At 39.5% G+C, this 21,327-nt stretch overlaps 1 protein-coding gene across 1 annotated transcript in view; it reads left to right on the forward strand.

The window, feature by feature from the left end:
* The window catches only part of CNTN4 (contactin 4), a 406,008-nt gene that overhangs the window by 209,569 nt on the left and 175,112 nt on the right, over positions 1 to 21,327 (forward strand). Inside the window, exons 7-10 of the mRNA XM_052644373.1 lie at positions 1,842 to 1,944; positions 5,607 to 5,791; positions 15,058 to 15,194; positions 17,720 to 17,849. Coding sequence (XP_052500333.1) covers positions 1,842 to 1,944; positions 5,607 to 5,791; positions 15,058 to 15,194; positions 17,720 to 17,849 — 555 coding nt within the window. The remainder of the gene's footprint in view (positions 1 to 1,841; positions 1,945 to 5,606; positions 5,792 to 15,057; positions 15,195 to 17,719; positions 17,850 to 21,327) is intronic.

Raw genomic sequence — 21,327 nt, forward strand, 5'->3', positions numbered from 1 at the left:
CAGAGACTGGCCACAACTGAGTGTGTCACACATGGATTTAGTATATTTGAATTGAGTTTGGGAGTGTTACTCCTGCAGTGGTGAGAGGCCATAGGAAAAGATTTAGACCAGAAGTCAGGGACCGGGGTTGCAAACTTGAATGCTGGTCTGTTGTGAAGCTAAAGACAAACCGTTTAACACTTTGGGGATTACAGGCTTGCTTGTAAAAGACAGAGACAGACTAGAACTGTGATTTCCATTTTGGTGGAGGGTTTAAGGTTCTTTTTAGAACAGGTTGTTGCTAGGTATAGGTCCTTTCTTCAGAATGCCAATATTAAGAATGCTGAACTGGGACTTCACTGGTGGTCCAGTGGTTAAGACTCCATGCTTCCATTGCAGGGGTTATAGTTTCTATCCCTGGTCAGGGAACTAAAAATCCCACATGTTATGTGGCAGGGCCAAAAACAATGCTGAACCAAATGATCTCAGAGATGCCTTCCATAGCCAATCCTCTCTGTCAGTCTATGAAAAGAAAATAACAAAATGACTATGTTCAGCTTTGCACAAAGTGAAGTCGCTCAGTTGTGTCCAACTCTTTGTGACCCCATGGCCTACCAGGCTTCTCCGTCCATGGGATTCTCCAGGCAAGAATACTGGAGTGGGTTGCCTTTTCCTTCTCCAGGTCTGATGACATACATCCCAACAAATCTAGCAAGACTATTAGATCATCTGACACTAGGGGTTGACTTTTTCTTTTTTGCACGTTGAAGAAATTCCCTTGCTGCTTCTCAGGCTATGAAGCTGCAGATAAAGAGGGTCACCTCTACAAAACGCATAGAATTGTTTCTCTGAGCCATTGTTCCTGTCCTCATCCATACCTTACTTTTAACCTTTTCATCTGAATCCTTCGATCTCTTTTTTTCTTTAACTGTAGGAAACCTAAAGAAGAGATGAAATGGAGGATCCTATCATGTTTTAGTGAGCTAGATAATTTTAAACTTTATATTGCCACAGTTGAATCAGAGGCCATAGAAAATGACCAGAAATTGAACAAAAATGAATGTATCAAAACAACTAGAGTAGTGGTAGACAGCATTAAGAATGGTTGATGAGAAATAATTCCTAAGCATTTAGTTATAAAACATTAAGTTATAAAACATTTAGTTATAAAACATTAATTTGTTAGGGTTTGCCACCTTGGCTATGATTGCACAGTAATTTTTTGAGATATCGGAAAGTAAGAAAATAGGACCTTCAGGGTAAAACTACCGTTGGCAAGGTGGGTATCACTTACAGGCTATTTCTGATATTTACTTCCTATTATTATTTTATCATTGTTTCAGAATAAAAATACATGAATTTTGTGTTACCTTGCACATACCAACTTATGACTCATTCAGATTGGCCTTCAAAAGTGAAAGATAATTTGTGGTTATAAACTGATTACTCAGAAATGTTCTTTACAGAGACACAACTAAAGCATGCACATATTTTTTAACATATTTTAAATTTTCTGCAGCATCTTCCCAAAAAAATAAATAATAATGTGGTATTAATGGTGACTAGGACTTAACCTCCCTCTGCTTTTTTCTTCCATGACTACATTTTTAACAAAGTGTTTTTGAGAAGCAGAGTTGTCCACATGGAGAATTTAATCCTAGGCAGATGGTGTGGTGCTGGAATACACATTTCCTCCAGCAATAACTGGGAAAGAAGCCACGATTCACGGCTGTTGGAGATAGGAGCCTCTTTAAATGAAGGGATTAATTGCACACACAATGATGTATAGGAACATTAACACAAAAACACTTGTGTATGTCTTAAAAGAATCTCCAAGGCTTAGCTCCTTTGTTTATTCACAGGGGTGATGGGCGAATATGAACCAAAAATAGAAGTTCAGTTTCCAGAAATGGTCCCGACTGCAAAGGGAACAACGGTGAAGCTGGAATGCTTTGCACTAGGAAAGTAAGTCCTGGTTTCTCTCCTCCACTGTCCTCCCTCCAGCTCGGGCAAGTAAAGAAATTTCTTTGCACTGTTCACAGTAATGGTGGATGAGGTGACTGAAAAGCAAGCCAAGCCTCTCTCACTGTGATTCTGTGCATGCATCTTTGATTCTGTCCTTTCACCATGGAGAAGGGATGTGGCATGACATAAGAGGAGTTAGCTGCCACTCTGGACACAGCCACGAAGGAGAGGAGAATGGGCAGTTCTGAAAGTGTTTCATTCTATTACGATAACCTGTAATGTACATGTTGTCTGACCCAGAATGACAGGAAAACAATGGCCTTCATCTGAGGTACAGTGAAGTTGACTGTTTGGAAAAAGGTAGAATTTCATTTGGGTCCCAGCTTACAGAGTGTGCATCAACTTTTTCTTGTATTTCTTTTTAAATTGAAAGTCTCTTCTTTCTAGTGTTTTGTTAAAATTTTTTAAAAATTTTTAAAATTTTTTTAAAATTTTTAAAATTTGTTAAAATTTTTTTATTGAAGTATAGTTGATTTACAATGTTGTGTTAATTTTCGCCCTATAGCAGAGTGATTCATTGAGACATATATACATTCTTTTTCATGTTATCTTCCATTATGGTTTATCACTGGATATTGAACACAGTTCACTGTGATATACAGTAGTACCTTGTTGTTTATTCATTCTCTATATAATCATTTGCATCTGCTAATCCCAAACTTTAAATCCACCCCTCCCCCAACTCCCTCCCCCTTGTCAACCATACAACTGTTCTCTATGTTTGTGAGTCTGTTTCTGTTTCATTAGTTCAGTTCAGTCACTCAGTCAATTCTGACTCTTTGCACCCCCATGGACTGCAGCACGCCAGGCTTCCCTGTCCATCACCAGCTCCCGGAGCTTGCTCAAACTCATAGCCGTCGAGTCGGTGATGCTGTCCAACCCTCTCATCCTCTGTTGTCCCCTTCTCGTCCTGCCTTCAATCTTTCCCAGCATCAGGGTCTTTTCCAATGAGTCAGTTTTTGCTTCAGGTGGCCAAAGTATTGGAGCTTCAGCTTCAGCATCAGTCCTTTCAATAATTATTCAGGACTGATCTCCTTTACAATTGACTGGTTTGATCTGCTTGCAGTCCAAGGGACTCTCAGATAATTTCATGTGTGTCATATTTCAGATTCCATATATAAACAATAGCATCTTCTTTCTACTTTGGCTAGAGGTTGGCAAGACCTGATATTCTCTAAGGAGTGTCTGTTTTACAGAGTCATCTGAAAATTATTCACAACTTTATTATTCAATCTGTGGGGTTTTCTCAGTTAAGCCTACTTGGGAACCAGTTAATTTTCCCTAGGGTGTCTGTCAGAGGGCATAAAATGAAAAATAGATCAGTTAAGATTTTGCCAGTAACCCTGCAGAAAAGGTTTGGCATCAGTGATAAAAACTTTCACCTGAAATAAAAATTTTTAGTCATCGGTGCACTTCAATGATGCATGTGAATCTCTGTAGACAACCTCACTTATCCAGCCAACCCACTGCCAACTCCACACCCTTTTTCTGGGCCCAGATGTTGGCTAAGGCAGGGACACTAACTTTTGCTCAGCTTCTGTTTTATCAAGTTATCTATATTCATATCATTTTGTATTATGCAACTAACTATGCAAGAAAGTTGTTCCATTTTTTTTTTCAATTTTAGTTTTAGTTCTAAAGAAAGGATTCTTTTGGTTTTCCTGTTTTCAAGTCAGGGCAGTATACCCTACAGTAGTATCTTTACTTGGGGGCCGAAAAATACAGCGCTCATTCTTTATGTTCTGAAAACTTACTCCATTAAATACATTCTGACATAGCTGTAGGATTGAACACTGTACTGACATTAAAAGTCAAGTTGTAAAACAACTAAGACCTGGAAAATGCCCATTATTTATCACTAAGAGACTAAAAGTAGATTGCTAAACAGTGGAAGATGGTCCCATTTTTTATTTTATATATGCTCAGATGCTTCAATCATGTCTGACTCTTCGTGACCCCATGGACTATAGCCCGCCAGACTTCTCCGTCCATGGGATTCTCCAGGCAAGAATACAGGAGTGGGTTGCCATGCCCTCCTCCAGGAGATCTTCCAGACCCAGGGATCAAACCCACATCTCCTGTATCTTCTACATTGCAAGGCAGATTCTTTACCACTCAGCCACTGGGGGAGCCCATTTATATATATATATATATATATATATATATATATATACATATTTTAGGAAACTCAATGCAAAGAAAAGATGAAAGAACAAAACTAGATGGTATAGGAATGTTTTTGGTGAGTTCTGCAAGGTGACACCTTGAAAAATCTATAGAGAAAGACAGCAAAATTTATGTTGTTCCCACTTTCAAAGGGAGTGGGAATTAAACTCCATTCACACTACTTGAATGGCACTAGAATGAAAACAAAGGACCCAAATTGGGCTCCTCCAGTCTACACAGAAGTGTTTGGGTACACACATGCAGCTGTGGAAACCCATCATCACGGCCCACTCAAGAGCAGAAAGACTGTGTCTAAGAACAGTTATTTGTACTGGCACATTTTAACTGTCTATCTCATCACATGTAAAGATACCCATAATGTACTTTTGATAGAGCCCTTTCCATATTTTGAGTTAGTTTCTGCCTAATGAACTTAAATTCCTCTAAAACAAGTATAGTCGAGTTGATGGCTCTAATTTTTTAAATACCATCTCAGGTTTCCTAGAGAAGATTAGCAAGTCTTTAGTCTATTTTCTTGTCTGTGTGTGTCTTTGTGAAAAATAAATAGGTAAATAATTGTATCCCCTGTTAGAAAGCCACAACTCAGAAGCTGTGGTTAGCTCACTAAACCATTGATCTGCAGATTCAGTGATGCCCTTGCAATTTAAGATGCATTCTAACAGTTTTGGCTGCAGGATGATAGATGCCTTGAGAGTACTTAAAGTCCCCACAGGTTGCCTCTTTCCTTATCTCGCTATTTTATGATAACTTTCCCCAAACCACCCTCCTAATGGACTGCTAGAAGTTGGTAAGGGCCCACAGAGGGTGTTCCAAGAGGCAAAAAGTGAAGCTGCCAGTTTCTTATCCACTGAGCCTTGAAAGTGACACCACATCACTTCTGTCTTATTTTAAGTCCTAGTAGCCACCTAGTTCAAGCAGAAGGGGTTCTGGACCACATCTTAGTGGAAGGCATTTTTAATTCTCCACATTTGTGCATGGACTTTTAAAATTTTTTTATATTTATGATCTTAAACAGATGCATTGGAAAAAATGTAACAAGCATATAAAAATCTGTTTTTATTTCATCGGTAATATTGTATATTACATGGAATACCTTCTTTAAGGTTAAGAAAGGTTATTTGATTTTAAGGGCTTCCCTGGTGGCTCAGCTGGTAAAGAATCTGCCTGCAATGTGGGAGACCTGGGTTCAATCCCTAAAGAAAACACGGAGTACATAATAGTGCTAGAGATCATAATAGTACTGAGTATCGCTGAAATTAGAATAGTGATACATGAATAAGTGACTTTGGGGGAACACTGTCTGGTGCCAGCTATATAACGTTTGGAACCAAGAAGGAAGGGATTGTAACTAGCATAGATTCAAATAAAAGAAAGTTTATGTAACATGATTCACTCCCTTTTTTTCTCGCCACCAGTCCAGTACCAACTATTATCTGGAGAAGAGCTGATGGAAAGCCGATAGCAACCAAAGCCAGAAGACACAAGTCAAATGGGATTCTTGAAATCCCCAATTTTCAGCAGGAGGATGCTGGCTTGTATGAATGCGTGGCTGAGAATTCAAGAGGGAAAAACGTAGCAAAAGGACAGTTGACTTTCTATGGTAAGGTAGTGATTCCAGTTTATCATTTGTTGACCTTCTTGGTATTAAAACCCATAAGCTAGGAGATTTGCATTCAAGGATTTTCAGAAGGATTGTTCAAAATACCATTGTGTAAAACCCTGTTTGCTGCCTAATTATCATCCCCTGGGTTGTTCTGGTGGGGATGGGGAGGGTGGGGGCAGTGGTGTGGAGGCAGCAGAGAGGAAGATACAGGCTGATGTATTGAGAGATGGATATTAGTATGAACACATTCACAAAGGACCTATTTTTCCTGCTGCCGTCAAGCTGTAAACCTGACAAAGGAAATGTTTTGTTATCCCTCCTCCTGATTTATTTATTTATTTCTAAAGCTCTCTGCTTTTCTTCATTCAAATTTTGACTTGGAGCTCGTGTTAATCCTTGGTAATTGCTCCTATCTGGTAGCGATTTAATGTGGTACCATGAACATTTCAAAATGCATGCTATCCAAATTTAGTTTTTATCAGAGTGGAGCGTGACAAATCTATCTCACCCAATAGACTGTTTCTGTGCAGCTGCTCCTATTCCAATCAAATCGTCGGCATTGATCCAAACAGAACACAAATGTAAAGCTTCTAGCACATGGTCATCCATTGAGCCTGTATTGGAAACCCAGTTAGGGTATCAATTTGGAATCCAGAAAGGCATTTCATTGGATAAGCATTTTGAAATCAAATTGAGTTCTCCCAAGTTGGAACATGCCTGAATCCCATGGGGTATTGAAAATAAATATTATAGATTAATAATTATTTTAAAATGGCTTAGGTGAACAACAATGTATATTAAAAGGATAAGACCAGTTCTTTAGAGGCAAGTTGTAGCAAAGACTTTAAACCTTCTGATGTCTTACAACAACTGTTACCGCAAAAGTCTATTTCATCAGGTCTTCTTCCAGAGCATTTTGGATTTCAGATATGGGGAAAAGATTTTGTTCAGTAGTCATGTAAGATTTTTTAGAAGCATGATTAGAAACTGGATGGACCTTTTGAGAATCAGCTAGCCTTCAGCAACCTTCCCGTCTGGCATTTTGGACTCATACCTGTGACGTTGCCCAAGGGATAAAAGAATACACATGATGTTAGCCAGTCCTTCACATGATGACTTGAGCACCAATTCACCCATCTTCCTTCAACAATACTAAAAGACCAACTCTGTTCATGCCAAATGACAGACCTGATGCTTGATCTTTGCTCTTTCATAAACTATGATGGTTGACACCTTATTTGATTGGTTGAAAAGCAGAAGACATCACAGTTCATTGCTAGAAAAACTTAAGACTGAAGGCTACCGATTTGTTCAGTGAGATGCAATCACTGTCTTTTAAAAGTGTTTAGGGTACATTTTTCTCTTCAGTGTAATAATCATTTCTCCTACATCAAGTAGGAACAGCCTGAAAATGTTCAGGTAAATGGCCAGTGTTTTCCTTTTTCAATTAGTTAGATTGATTTTTCCATTCAGTAGTTGTGATCCCTAAATGTCAGTTGTGTTGCTCAGTTAATTGATTTAAGTAATTTTTCACTTTCATGGTTTTCTTTGAAGTGAAATATCTGTTTTTCAGTATATTAAAAACTTAGGAAATATTCTGTCACCAGGAGTTGGCATGGTGCTTTCTAGTAGGTCAGAAGTTTCCTACACTGGAAACAGACAATTCCAGAGTTAGTCTTCTGGAGAATCAACCTCATCAATAACCTTCTGGAGAAACAAAGGTTTTCTGGGACCCAGCCTTGGAGATGAAAATCTGATGCTAACAGTGTTTCCCTTCTAAATGAAGATGTCTGCATTCATCCACGGGGAAAAAAGCCAAAAGAAATGTGCCTGCTTTCTGAAGATAACTCAGCTTTTTCTCCGTTGTCAACCACCCTAGGTGTTAGAAGCTTGTCAGATCAGTTGACTTCATGATGCGGGGCTGCTGCCTCTCTTTTATCCTTTTGTTTTCCCTCAACTAGCAGCATATCAGTGACACGGAAATTATCGAGTTGTTTTCATTGTCACAGGAGAGCTTAATTATGCAAAAGTGCTTGGCTGTCATTTTTTTTTTCTTTGTGATCTCTGTTGGGTTTTCTCAATACAGTGTTCCCAATATCCAGCTGCCTAGATCTCCAATTTAAATGAGTTGTTATATTTAAAATCACCATATATATTTTACAAAAGGGGAGGAAGTAGCCCCAGTTACTTATCCATGAACATGCTCTCTTTGTTGACAAGAGAATGTCTGACAACGTTAAGATGTGCTGTGTCTGGGGACAATATACCTTGGGTTTCAGCTTAGAGACCTGCTTGTCCTTTTTGGTTCCAAGTTGCATCCCATTCATCCACTCTTCACTTGAGAAACCAGACAGGTGTGCTCACTTCTGTTCTGACCTGACAAAATGGCAATTTTTCTGATCCCACACTGAAACCATTTAACCTTCCTGCAAAGGCCTGCTGAGCGTGGTTTCGTTGCTCCTACATTTCCTGTATAAGGGTCATAGGAGCCTGTATTCCTGGCTGGTGTGTTTCCACTGTGACTGTGTCTTTAGCTTAGCATGTGCTACTCATGTTTGGAAAGAATTGAAGCTAGTTCAAACATGAGCATTTTTACCCATCTCCATCTTCCTGAGTTATTTGTGCCATGACCTGTACTTGTCTGTGTGGTTTAATCTTCTCTTTCAGGTATTTTTCAGCATTAAAAACTTACTGAAATAGATGTTATATTTTCAAGGGTACATTACTACAAATCTTTGTTGCTTAAAGGTTGACATGTTCCAGAATGACTTTAATATATTATTAATTTGTTCAAATAATTTTTTTTATTGCCAACCAGGTGGCAGAGCATTAAATGCATAGGACTATAAGACAAATCCCTGTCTTCAAGGAGCTTTTCTTTTACTAGGAATAGACAGGCAATTCACTATTATGCAAATAAATGAACTAGAAAATTTCATAAGGTGATAAGAGTCACGAAGAAGGTGGTTAGGATGATATGATAGCAGGTAACTAGGAGCAGAACTTCCCTGATAGCTCAGTTGGTAAAGAATCTACCTGCAATGCAGGAGACCCCAGTTTGATTCCTGGGTCAGGAAGACCCACTGGAGAAGGGATAGGCTACCTACTCCAGTATTCTTGGGTTTCCCTTGTGGCTCAGCTGGTTAAGAATCCGCCTGCAATGTGGGAGACCTGGGTTTGATCCCTGGATTTGGAAGATCCCCTGAAGAAGGGAAAAGCTAACCATTCCAGTATTCTGGCCTGGAGAATTTCATGGACAGTCCATGGGGTCGCAAAGAGTTTGACACAACTGAACGACTTTCACTTTCACTTTCCAGGAACATAAGAAAGACTTCATTAAGAAAAGGCAGTCAGGGAAGACTTGTCTGAGATTTGACTTTTGAACTGAAACCTAAAGGGTGAAAAAGAGCCATGCTTTCAAGGGGTAGTGCTTTCCAGGCAGAAGGTAAGGAAGTGCAGAGGCCCTGAGGCAGAAGACTACTTACCATGTGTGAGATGCATCAAGGAAGCCAGCATGGCCAAGTCCTAGTGAGAAAGGGTAAAGGGTTTAGAAATAGGAGGATGGCAGATTAGGCAGTATTCTGTAAGCCAGGCACTGAGTTTGGGTTTTATTCTGATAACGGGAAACCACTGTGAGATTTTAAATGGGGAATGACTCAATTGTATTCATGCTTTTAAAAGATCACTCTGGTTGTTCTGTCGTGATTAGATTATAGGGAACCAAGAGTAAAAGCAGGATAAGCAGTCACAAAGCCAATCAGGTGAGAAATGATGGTGGCTAGGACACAAAGAATGAAAATAAATGGAGACTTGACATATGTTTTGGACTTAGAACCAGTAAGACACTTTTTTGTCATTCCTAGATTTTGCCATTTTCTAGATAAGGAAACTGCTTCCCAAAGAGATACTCATGTTACTGATTGAAGCTACATAGTAAGCAGAGTGAGTGATAGTCGCTCAGTCGTGTCTGACTCTGTGACCCCATGGACTGTAGCCTGCCAGGCTCCTCTGTCCATGGAATTCTCCAGGCAAGAGTGCTAGAGTGGGTTGCTGTCTCCTTCTCCAGGGGATCTTACCGACTCAGGGATCGAACTCCAGTCTCCTTCATTGCAGGAAGATTCTTTACCATCTGAGGCACCAGGGAAGCCCGTAGTAAGCAGAGCTAGGTTCCAGTTCTTTCATGCTGGAAGTTCTCAAGCTTCAGAGTGCAGTTAGAATAATCTGAAAATTTTATTAAAATACAGAATACTGGGTTCTACTCCCCAGAAGTTCTGATTTTGTTGGGCTAGCGTGGGACCCAAGAATTTGCATTTCTATTAAGTTTCCTGGTTGTGCTGATGCTCCTTGATTGAGTCCACAGTGCAAAAGCCATTGCTCTTGTGCTAGGTTGTTTCCCGGTGATAGAGTGAACCCTAAGAATAAATTACTGCAAATAAAGGTGTTCCTGCTTCCCATGAAAGCTCGCAGACTTCTGTCACATCAAGCATTATGACCAGTCTACATAGACACAGTGGAAGGAGGATGCTACAGTAATTATCTTTGAAAAAAGGAGAGGAAGGTATAAAATGGATTTAATTCACTTGATAATTATTCATCTTTCCACCTCATTATGTCTGTAGAATTCCTTTTTGCACAAATAGACCAGTGGAATAACAGTCATCATTCAGAAGAATGAAACATGAGCTAAATTTCCTGATATTTAATACCCTTGTACAGTTTCTCCTAGATGTAACAGGTGTTAAGAGAGTAAAGTCATTTTCATCACGAGGAAATAGGGAATATAATATTCAAGCAGTGAATAAGACTGTTTTTCAATGAATCTGTAATGTTTGAGCTGGAAGGATCTGTTGGAGCCAACTCTTTGATTTTTACAAGTTAAAAATAAAGACCCAGAGACATAAAATAACTTACCCAAGATGATAGAATGAGTGAGAATCAGAGATCTTTTAGACCTGTTCTGTGTTCTTTGTCTTGCCAATAAGACATTTTCATTAAATAGGTAAAGGGGAAAAAATTCATCCATCATTCAGATACTTTATCTGCTTGTTTTCCACAACCAAAGTCATAAATGAAAACATCCAGGTGAACAGCTGACTTTTTCACTGCCTATTTTCTAAGGAAGTGACTTATAATCGCCTGATTATTGAGCCAAAAAGAGCTCTTTTTATTTTCCTTCCAATTTACGTCTATATGGGGCTGTATGTTGAGACCTTATGGGCTATGGTCCTTTGGCTCTAAAGGCAAAACTGTGGGCTTCATGACCCTGCAAATAGTATGGGAGGATATCTAGGGTCAGAATATAGAAGCATCAAGTAGTATGGTGTACTAATTTCCCCACAGATGTGCTATGTATTTGTGATCACTAGTTAATTTGAGTCTCACAAAGTGGCTTAAAGAATAGAATGACCAAAAGAATGAACACAGCAGATGAGATAATTTTGCACTCAAGCAAGAGTCTGCCTAATTGTCCCAAACAGTACTGATACCAAAACCCTTAATATCCTTGAGTACAGCTTAAGATAGATTCATCTTCTCTAAGACTGTATAAGCAACCAGAAATAATTTTGAATGGCAACAGGTAATCATTCTAATAGCAATTTAAATTATTTTCCCTCGTTTTATCTTTTCTTTTTTTTAAGAGCTAAGTCTCTTGATGGCTTTTCTTTTACTAGAAATTTCTGGTTTTGGACAGTCATAGAGCCAGATACCTCTGAGAACTGTTTGATCACTAAGGTCAAATTATATCTGTCTGCAATATAAATTGTTATTGGACATGATACTTGCATGATTCCGGTGGCTGGATTATGCATTGACTTAGGTCGTTTCTGGCAGTTGTTGAACAAAAGATTGGAATGAAGAGCTTGTTCATTTATACAAGAGATTAACAGTGTCATAGAGTCAAGTAAAACACAATCATTTAACCTTGTATTTGAATTTGTATCTTGAGAACAAGACTAAAGATTCGGTTTTAGAGGAGAGATTCTTCTATTCAAACCTTGAAAGAATATGAATGGCCAAAACAGATGGTTCTGTTTTAATATGTGAATATGATTAATTCTGCTTAGTATTTGGGATCTACATATATATAATGCCCAAAAAGCATTTAGACATAAACTTCTTTTTGAAATAATAGGGCTGAATCAACCTGTTCAAGCCTTCCATGGAGCTATTTTTTTAGACATAGTGTTGCAAAAGAACCTAGATATTAAGTGATAAATACCACGGACCCACATACATTATCCAAAAAGAAGTTAAAGGAAACAGTATTTTCTCTTATGCACTAACGTGGACCATTTGTTATCCAAGGACTTTGAACTCAGTGACCCAAAGAGATATATAGACATATATATGAATAATTTCCATCAGGCACAGAACTGTTCTATTACCAAAAAAAACTCACTCACTTAGATATGATTCATCCAATCTAAGTTGAATGGCAGGAGAAACCTTCACTGTGTGGGTTTTTGCCCTGTAGATCTGCAATTGGCATGTTAAAAGAAAGATTATCTCATCCTTTGCCGTATATATAATACAGTATTCCATTCTCAATCCCCATGGGCCCCTGTCCAGATACTGACTTCAAGAGGAATGTGTTTATATCATTTCAAATTTGGCTCTTATGAATTCATTTTACTTCAGGAGGAGTAGATTTTTGTCCTTCAAATCTGGTTTCTGAGAATTAATTTTACTTTAAAAAAGAAAACAAAAGGAAAGTATCTGATGATGTCTCACAAAGACTGAATTTGCTGTTGATTTCACCTTGACCAGCACAAACCACTACTATTGAGCATTCTTCTTGAGCACCTTAACCTCTGTAACCCTGTTGGAAGAGAGAATGAGCCCTCAGAAGGGTTTAATTAGTTAGAACTTTGCAAGGTCTTTTCAAAATCCTCTCAAGGCCCTCCCTTCCCTTCGCCTCTCCCTATCCTTTTTGAGATGGCAAGGTTGTGTTTCCAGCTCTTTCTGTGTTTTTGAAAGAAAGCCATGAATAAGCCCAAGAGTTACAGGAAATCTATGACATTGAAATCTCTGTCTCTGCATGTGGTTTTGATGTTTCCTTTTTGAACTTCAACTTGACATTGCTTCATAAGTTACATTTGCCCTTCTGTTTTATTTTTCTTCCTCACTCTTTTTGAAAAGTTTGGCTTCGTTATTAATATTCCACACAGATTTCTATAGTTTTTCTTGTTTGCTTTGTTTTCATAGACCCTGTCAGGGGTAAATATTCAGCAGGTTGAATGTGAAATCAGGCACACAACTGCCATTAGCCTCATCAGTGTTGCACATCAAATTCTCCAGACTGAGAACTGAAAAGGTAGTATCTACCATATGAGATCCCTTTGCAAAGCAGCAGGAAGATAAAGAACAATGGCAGACTTGCAGCTCCTTCAAGGATAAAGGTTACAACCCTGCATTCAAGTTAATACTTCTTGATGTTATAACTTGTATTGAAAGCTGACCCTTTCAAGCCTCCCCTCATTTGAAACAATACATCATCTCCATCAGTAGAAGATCTGTAAAATTGTGTTTTGCTCTTTGAAAAACATGAGATTTGCTTATAGATGGATAAAAGGAGAAAGTAGCATTTATTCAGGGACCTAGGGACCTCTGCTGGTTAAGTGAGTTGTTTTTCCAGGTGTTTTTTTTTTTTTTCCATTTTGAGAAGATAAGCTTGAGCTCAACACTAGTCATTTCCTTTTGAATAAAATTATGAATGATTAGTAACCTCATTGAATAAAGATACTGAGGTCAAGTCAGCTAAGAGATATGATAAGAATATTGAGTAACATCTTCTAATTAAATATGAATACCAGTTCTAACTATTGGGTTCAAGTTGGTAGACATCATTCTATGCAGGTGCACAATGCGAAGATGCATTCCAGAATGACTACTCTTTGCTTCTGCACTTTGAGCTGGGGGTTTTCTGCCTAATTACGTGTGCCATTATAGTTTACCAATAGCGTGAATTGTGCTTTAGGGAAGGCTTGATATTATGAAGACTTTTTAGGGAATGTGGGTTAGCATTGTCTTTATTTCCCTTAAGAACAAGGAGAGAAAATCGGACTTTATTTGAAGCATGAGAAATGAGGCACAGTTTTGGTGGTAGGAGGGAGTGGTACAGCAGTCCCCAGCCTCTTTGGCAACAGGGACAAGTTTCACGGAAGACAATTTTTTCACAGTCCAGGGGTGGGAGGATGGTTTCAGGATGCTTTGAGTGCATAACACTTATCATGCACTTTATTTCTATTATTATATCATCTCCCCCTCAAATCATCAGGCATTAGATCCTGGAGAGTTGGGGACCCCTGGAGTACCGCATTGGGAAGTGTGGGAATTGAGTGGTCTTGAATTCCTGTGTTAGGCAGGGCAGGACCCAGTTCCTTAAGAAGGTTTTTGTGAAAACCAGGGCTCATTCAGAGACTTGGAATTGTGAGGCCATATGCTAATAGAAAATATTCTATCAACATGAAAAAAAGGTAATAATAGAAAATGATGACAGTCTTGAAGGAGAAAGGAATCACAAAAATTATTTATATGATGTGTGTGAGAGACACATAGAAATATAATGGCTTAAAGAAGAAGTTTCTTTCCTTCATACATATCTCTCCAAAAATAGGCATGTGGGTCTGGGGTTGCTTTATTCCAGAAGATCATTCAAGGTCAGCATCTTCATCCTACATAGCTTCATCTGTGAGCCCCAGGCTATTTCACTTGTCACTTTCTAATCAGTGGGAAAGAAAAATGAGAATCCAGGGCTGTTATCTTTAAGTCAGTAACCTGGAGGTTGCCCTCATCACTTCCACACACATACCACGTATCATTGATGTGAACCTCATCCTATAATTACCTCTAGATACAAATAAAGGGAAATACAGTGTGTAGCTAGGAAAACATGAGCCCAGCTTTAACTAACAGAGTGGTAGTGGGAGATTTCTTTTATTAAAAGGAAAGAATGAAGAACAGATATTTGGGAGGAGGAGCAGTTAATTTTACTTCTATGGCTCGTGATAGTTTTGCTCATTTTGCCTTTAGTGATGGAAAAAACAGCCACATAGGCTGCAAAAACAGGACATTCAGAGTTGGACATGAGATGGGGTATTTTATTCTAAAAATACCCACTGAACTTCTACCCAGCTTTGTAATTGACATAACCTCTGGAAAATTAATTTTATCTTAAACCCTTTTTTGTCCCTTGATTGCATATGATAAACATGAGTTGAACGTGCACTGAATGTACATCTTTGCTTTATGAACTGCTGTAGCTCAACCGAATTGGAGTCAAAAAATAAATGACATCCACGTGGCCATTGAAGAAAACGTCTTCTGGGAATGTAAAGCCAGTGGAAGGCCCAAGCCTACATACAGGTGGCTGAAAAATGGCGAACCACTGTTAACTCGGGTAAGCAAATGAATGAAAAGTGTGTCTTAATATTGACTTTAATGGGGCATGTGGTCTTGTTGCTATGGAAAGAGAAAAATGACCAGTTGTTTCCAAAATTATATGCAACCAAATGCCATTAACAGTGGAACAAGTAAATGTGGTTGATAGATAGAAACTGTACATAAATCCAATTTTCCAGCCTTACTCAGCCTTGTTAAACATCCATATCGGATCTTTGGTCTCCAGAGATTAACGTCACTGGCTTTACAACTGGAGAGTTATGCTGAAGGTCTGGATCATGTAATTGTGCTAAGATACAAGTTTGCATGTACAAGTGAGGGTGTAAGACTCTCCAGTTCTCCCCTTCAGTGCGGTTTTATATTGTCTTCTGTCTGGGAAGACTAGTGAACAACACAGTCCAGTACACGGACCAGCAAAATGCTCACTGTGCCTCAGACATGTAGCAGTGGCTTGTGCAAACTCGAGACTGACATCTCTTAATGGAACAGAAGGAGAAGAACAACTAAGAGCAATGAGCAAAGTGGGAGGCACCAGTCTGCAGGCCCTGAAGCAGGCAGTAGTAGCTGAAAGCCCAGATACTAAAAACCCTCTTTGGAGACCAGGCTGCAGTATCCCTGTAGCTAATGCTTAGGTGAAAAAGCGGCAAAACTGTTGCCTGGCTTAACAGGACTCTGTGATGTGACAGAGGTAGAAGGTACCAGGCTGCGTCTTCTCCTGGCTCTGGGCAGGAACTGCAGTAGCCTCAGTATTCTTGCAGATCCCAGGACCTGAGAGAAGCCATGAGTCTAGTAATTTCTGGACCAGCAGCCCAGGAAAGGGCTTCCCTGGTAACTCAGCTGGTAAAGAATCCACCTGTATTGCAGAAGACCCCAGTTCAATTCCTGGATCAGGAAGATTCCCCTGAAGAAGGGATATTCTGCAGTATTCATGGGCTTCCCTGGTAGCTCAGCTGGTAAAGAATCTGCCTGGAATGCAGGAGACCTGGGTTTAATCCCTGGGTTTGGAAGATTCCCCTGGAGGAGGCCATGGCAACCCACTCCAGTATTCTTGCCTGGAAAATCCCATGGACAGAGGAGCCTGGTGGACTGTAGTCCATGGGGTCACAAAGAGTCAGACATGATTGAATAGATAAGCACACAGCCCAGGAGATGAGGTGGAAGTAGCCACCCAATCTGCTAAATGGGTGGAAAGACAGACAAAAATAACTCCTTTTCAAAATACGCCTGCATGCCAATATTCCAAATCATATGCAAAAAAAAAAAAAATTTTTTTAAGAAAGGTAACCAACCTGTAAAGCAGTCTAACAAAGAAATCTGAATAACCTTGTTGAGAAGGCTGAAAGAGATAGGAATCATGCCTATAAAAATAAATGAGGTGGAGGGACCTTAAAATGAGGAACAATTGTGTCCAGTTTAATTTTCCCACTGAATTCAAATTTTTGCTGAAATATGACATTTTCCCCAGGCCCCAATTTGACAGCCAGTTTCTTGTGCTCTGGTTTCCTCCCCCATCAGCCCCCAGGCAAGAACAACCAGTCTGAGTTCTGGCCAGGATATCAGCCCTTGCAGCCACAGAAACAGGCAGGTACAACAAGCCTAGTCCACACTGTGCCACCCACACCTCCTCCTGTCACTTCAGGGCTCCTGCTGGTCCCATGATTCTCTCAATTCTAAAAGCCAGCCTCAAACCACTTGAGTGTAGGTGCCCAAGTAACTGGCATTTTCCTTCCTCTATTTAAGGTGAGGGATCATGGATGCCAGGCAGCTAAATCACAACCCTAGGGCAAACAAAAAATATTTTACTTTTTAAATGGCAGGTCTCCTGGAGAAAAGGAGGTCCTTTAGGGTATTTATAAAAATTGATGCCTCAAGTTATGTAGCCTCAGGCTGATGAATGAATATGGTCTATTGTTTGATACCTCACTCTGCTGTCTTCAGACTGGCTACCAATTGATGGTCCTAAGCTTAGTTCTTGCCACCAACAGCAGTCAAGTAAAAGAACATTAAATTATCAATACTTATTCTTTATTCTTAGTAAACTTCAACAACATTAAATATGTGTTTCTGCTTCATCCAAGAAGAGTAGTCCTTTTAACCCTCAAAGTGTTGCCTGCTCATAATTTGAGTGTTTTAGCTACTCTAAACAGTAAATTTGCTTGTATTTCCCACTCCTCACCCCCAGTTAGCACAAAGCCTTGGAATGAAAAAAAAAATCATTTTAAATTTAAAGTTCATCTGTTTAGAGGGGATATTAATCTGAGTGGTTTCACTATTAAATCAATGATAACTCAAGAGAGTCCTACAATTTAAATTCCATTTACCAACTGATGTACAGGTTGTTTCATTTAGCATCTGACCCGCCACAAGTTTAGTTGACAGATAAATAGCTCATGTTATGTAAATTGTTTATATGATAGCAATTTTCCTCCCATTAAGCCCCTTTGATATATAACATGTAGCAAAGATGCCTTAAGGTCTCAGTTGTAGAAGGTCATTGTTTAGTGTTCCTCTTTTCTTTCACAGGATAGAATTCATATCGAGCAAGGAACACTCAACATAACAATAGTGAACCTCTCTGATGCTGGCATGTATCAATGTGTGGCAGAGAATAAACATGGAGTTATCTTTTCCAGCGCAGAGCTTAGTGTGATAGGTGAGTCTTTATACTGGAAAGAACAAAAAAGTAAAAGCTTTTGAAATCACTAAACTAACATGTACTTTCCCAAGCATAAATATTCCATCCAAGAAAAAAGGTTGATGAAATCTTTAGACTGAAGACATCTCTCGAGAAGGAAGGAATGCATTCTACAACCAGGAAGAGGAGACTACTTTCTAGATCAGCTTCTTCTGATGCTTGCAATGGGTGATGCAGTTCCCCCTGGCACTCATTTTTATTCCTCTATCAACCCCTCTTCTAAACTGTGCAAAGTTTCTGAAGTGTGTTGGTGTCTGTTGCTCTCTCTCTGACTGGGTGTAAACTTGAGCTTGGAGAGAGGAAGAGCTGCCTTAGGTGGACAGGTTTGTTTGCATATCAGGCTGAGTGCATTTTGTTCTTTCACATATAAATTTTCCAGACTATACACTATACACTATGCCCCTTCAGCTCCATCTTCCAACATGTGCCCCTTTCCTTCTGTTCTTCAGCAGTACTGAGCTTTCTGAGCTGCTTGTTCACCACCTTCTCTTCCTCCACAGTTCACTGGTCCACACTGCCCCTCTGCCTCAAATGCTTTTCTGTCCCCTCTTCATTTCATTTACTTCTTCCCAACTCAGAATTGATTATATGCTTTGCGGACAAAGATGGAGAAGCTCTATAGAGTCAGCAAAAACAAGACCGGGAGCTGACTGTGGCTCAAATAATGAACTCCTTATTGCAGAATTCAGAATTAAATTGAGGAACGTAGGGAAAACCACTAGGCCATTCAGATATGACCTAAACCAAATCCTTTACAGTGGAAGTGACAAATAGATTCAAGGGATTAAATCTGATAGAGTACCTGAAGAACTATGAACAGAGATCTGTGACATTCTACAGGAGACAGTGATCAAGACCATCCCCAAGAAAAAGAAATACAAAGAGGCAAAATGGTTGTCTGAGGAGGCCTTCCAAATAGCTGAGAAAATAAGAGAAGTTAAAGGCAAAAGAGAAAAGGAAAGATATACCCATATGGATGCAGAGTTCCAAAGAATATCAAGGAGAAATAAGAAAGCCTTCCTCAGTAATCAGTGCAAAGCAATACAGGAAAACAATAGAATTGGAAAGACTAAAGATCTCATCAAGAAAATTAGAGATACCAAGGGAACGTTTCATGCAAAGGTGGGCACAATGAAGGACAGAAATGGTATGGACCTAACAAAAGCAGAAGATATTAAGAAGAGGTGGCAAGAATCCACAGAACTGTACAAAACAAGATCTTCATGACCCAGATAACCACAATAGTGTGATCACTCACCTAGAGCCAGACATCCTAGAATGTGAAGTCAAGTGGCCCATAGGAAGCATCACTATGAGCAAAACTAGTGGAGGTGAAAGAATTCCAGTTGAGCTATTTCAAATCCTAAAATATGATGCTGTGAAAGTGCTACACTCAATATGCCAGCAGATTTGGAAAACTTAGCAGTGGCCACAAGGCTGGAAAAGGTTTCATTCCAATCCCAAAGAAAGGCAATGCCAAAGAATTTTCAAACTACTGTACAATTGCACTCATCTCACATGCTAGTAAAATAATACTTAAAATTCTCCAAACCAGGATTCAACAGTATGTGAACTGTTAACCTCCAGATGTTCCAGCCAGATTTAGAAAAGGCAGAGGAACCAGAGATCAAACTGCCAACATCTGTTGGATCATCAAAACAGCAACAGAGTTCCAGAAAAACATCTACTTCTGCTTTATTGACTATGCCAAAGCCTTTGACTGTGTGAATCACAACAAACTGTGGAAAATTCTTTAAGAGATAGGAATACCAGACCACCTGACCTGCCTCTTGAGAAATCTGTATGCGGGTCAGGAAGCAACAGTTAGAACTAGACATGGAACAACAGACTGGTTCCAAATCAGGAAAGGAGTACATCAAGGCTGTATATTGTCACCCTGCTTATTTAACTTATATGCAGAGTACATCATGAGAAACGCTGGTCTGGAAGAAGCACAAGCTGGAATCAAGATTGCTGGGAGAAATATCAATAACCTCAGATATGCAGATGATACCAACCCCTTATGGCAGAAAGTGAAGAAGAACTAAAGAGTCTCTTGATGAAAGTGAAAGAAGAGAGTGAAAAAGTTGGCTTAAAACTCAGCATTCAGAAAACGAAGATCATGGCATCCAGTCCCATCACATCATGGAAAATAGATGGGGAAACAGTGGAAACAGTGACAGACTTTATTTTGGGGGGCTCCAAAATCACTGCAGATGGTGACTGTAGTCATGAAATTAAAAGATGCTTGCTCCTTGGAAGAAAAGTTATGACCAACCTACACAGCATATTAAAAAGCAGAGACATGACTTTGCCAACAAAGGTCCATCTAGTCAGTTCAGTTCAGTTCAGTCGCTCAGTCGCTCCGACTCTTTGCGACCCTATGAATTGCAGCACACCAGGCCTCCCTGTCCATCACTATGGTTTTTCCAATAGTCATATATGGATATGAGAGCTGGACTATAAAGAAAGCTGAGTGCCAAAGAACTGATGCTTTTGAACTGGAGAAGGCTTTTGAGAGTCCCTGGATTGCAGGAGATCCAAACAGTCCATCCTAAAGGAAATCAGTCCTGAATATTCATTGGAAGGACTGATGCTAAAGCTGAAACTCTAATACTTTGGCCACTTGATGGGATGAACTGACTCACTGGAAAAGACCCTGCTGCTGGGACAGGTTTAGAGGCAGGAAGAGAACGGAATGACAGAGGATAAGATGGTTGGATGGCATCACTGACTCGGTGGACATGAGTTTGAGCAAGCTTCGGGGTTGGTGATGGACAGGGTAGCCTGGCGTGCTGCAGTCCATGGGGTCACAGAGAGTCAGACAGCTGAGTGACTGAACTGAGCTGAACTGGACTGAGGCTGCCTCTCCCAACTCCATACTGGCTTCCTCAGGAAGTCATACCTGGCTCTATGCCCAGGTCAGCTCCTGCTGTTACAATTTTCATCCTGCCTTTTAATGTCCTTGATTTCATGCTGCATTTACATTTGCTAATGTGATTTCTCTGTCTTTTTCTCTCACTGCACTTTAACTTCCCTGTGATGTCAATGACCATACTTGGTTTCACTCATTTAATTATCAGGACTTAATGCAATATTGAAGCACATAGTATGTATTCATTAAATATTGAATGAATGTAAGAATGAATGACTGCACTAAGTGATGAAGGAGTTGAGAGCCTGTTTTTAAAAATGAATTAATGAGTGAAGTAAATCTTTGAAAATAGTGGTTAAGTGAATTAAGAAAGCTTTAGGCATTAAAAAATAAAAAATAAAAACTCCAGACCATCAACCTGCATTTGTCTTATAGAAAAATCTTTACTTTGACTTCAGAATTTATCTTTAATGTCTAAGTAGCAGTTCTTCTTGGAGCATAATAGAAAGGTTATAAATAAGAGAAAAGCAACACACAGAGAGAGCTGATTCCATAAGTCCT

Source organism: Budorcas taxicolor, chromosome 1 (genome assembly GCF_023091745.1).
Source record: "Budorcas taxicolor isolate Tak-1 chromosome 1, Takin1.1, whole genome shotgun sequence".
Classification (NCBI taxonomy): domain Eukaryota; kingdom Metazoa; phylum Chordata; class Mammalia; order Artiodactyla; family Bovidae; genus Budorcas; species Budorcas taxicolor.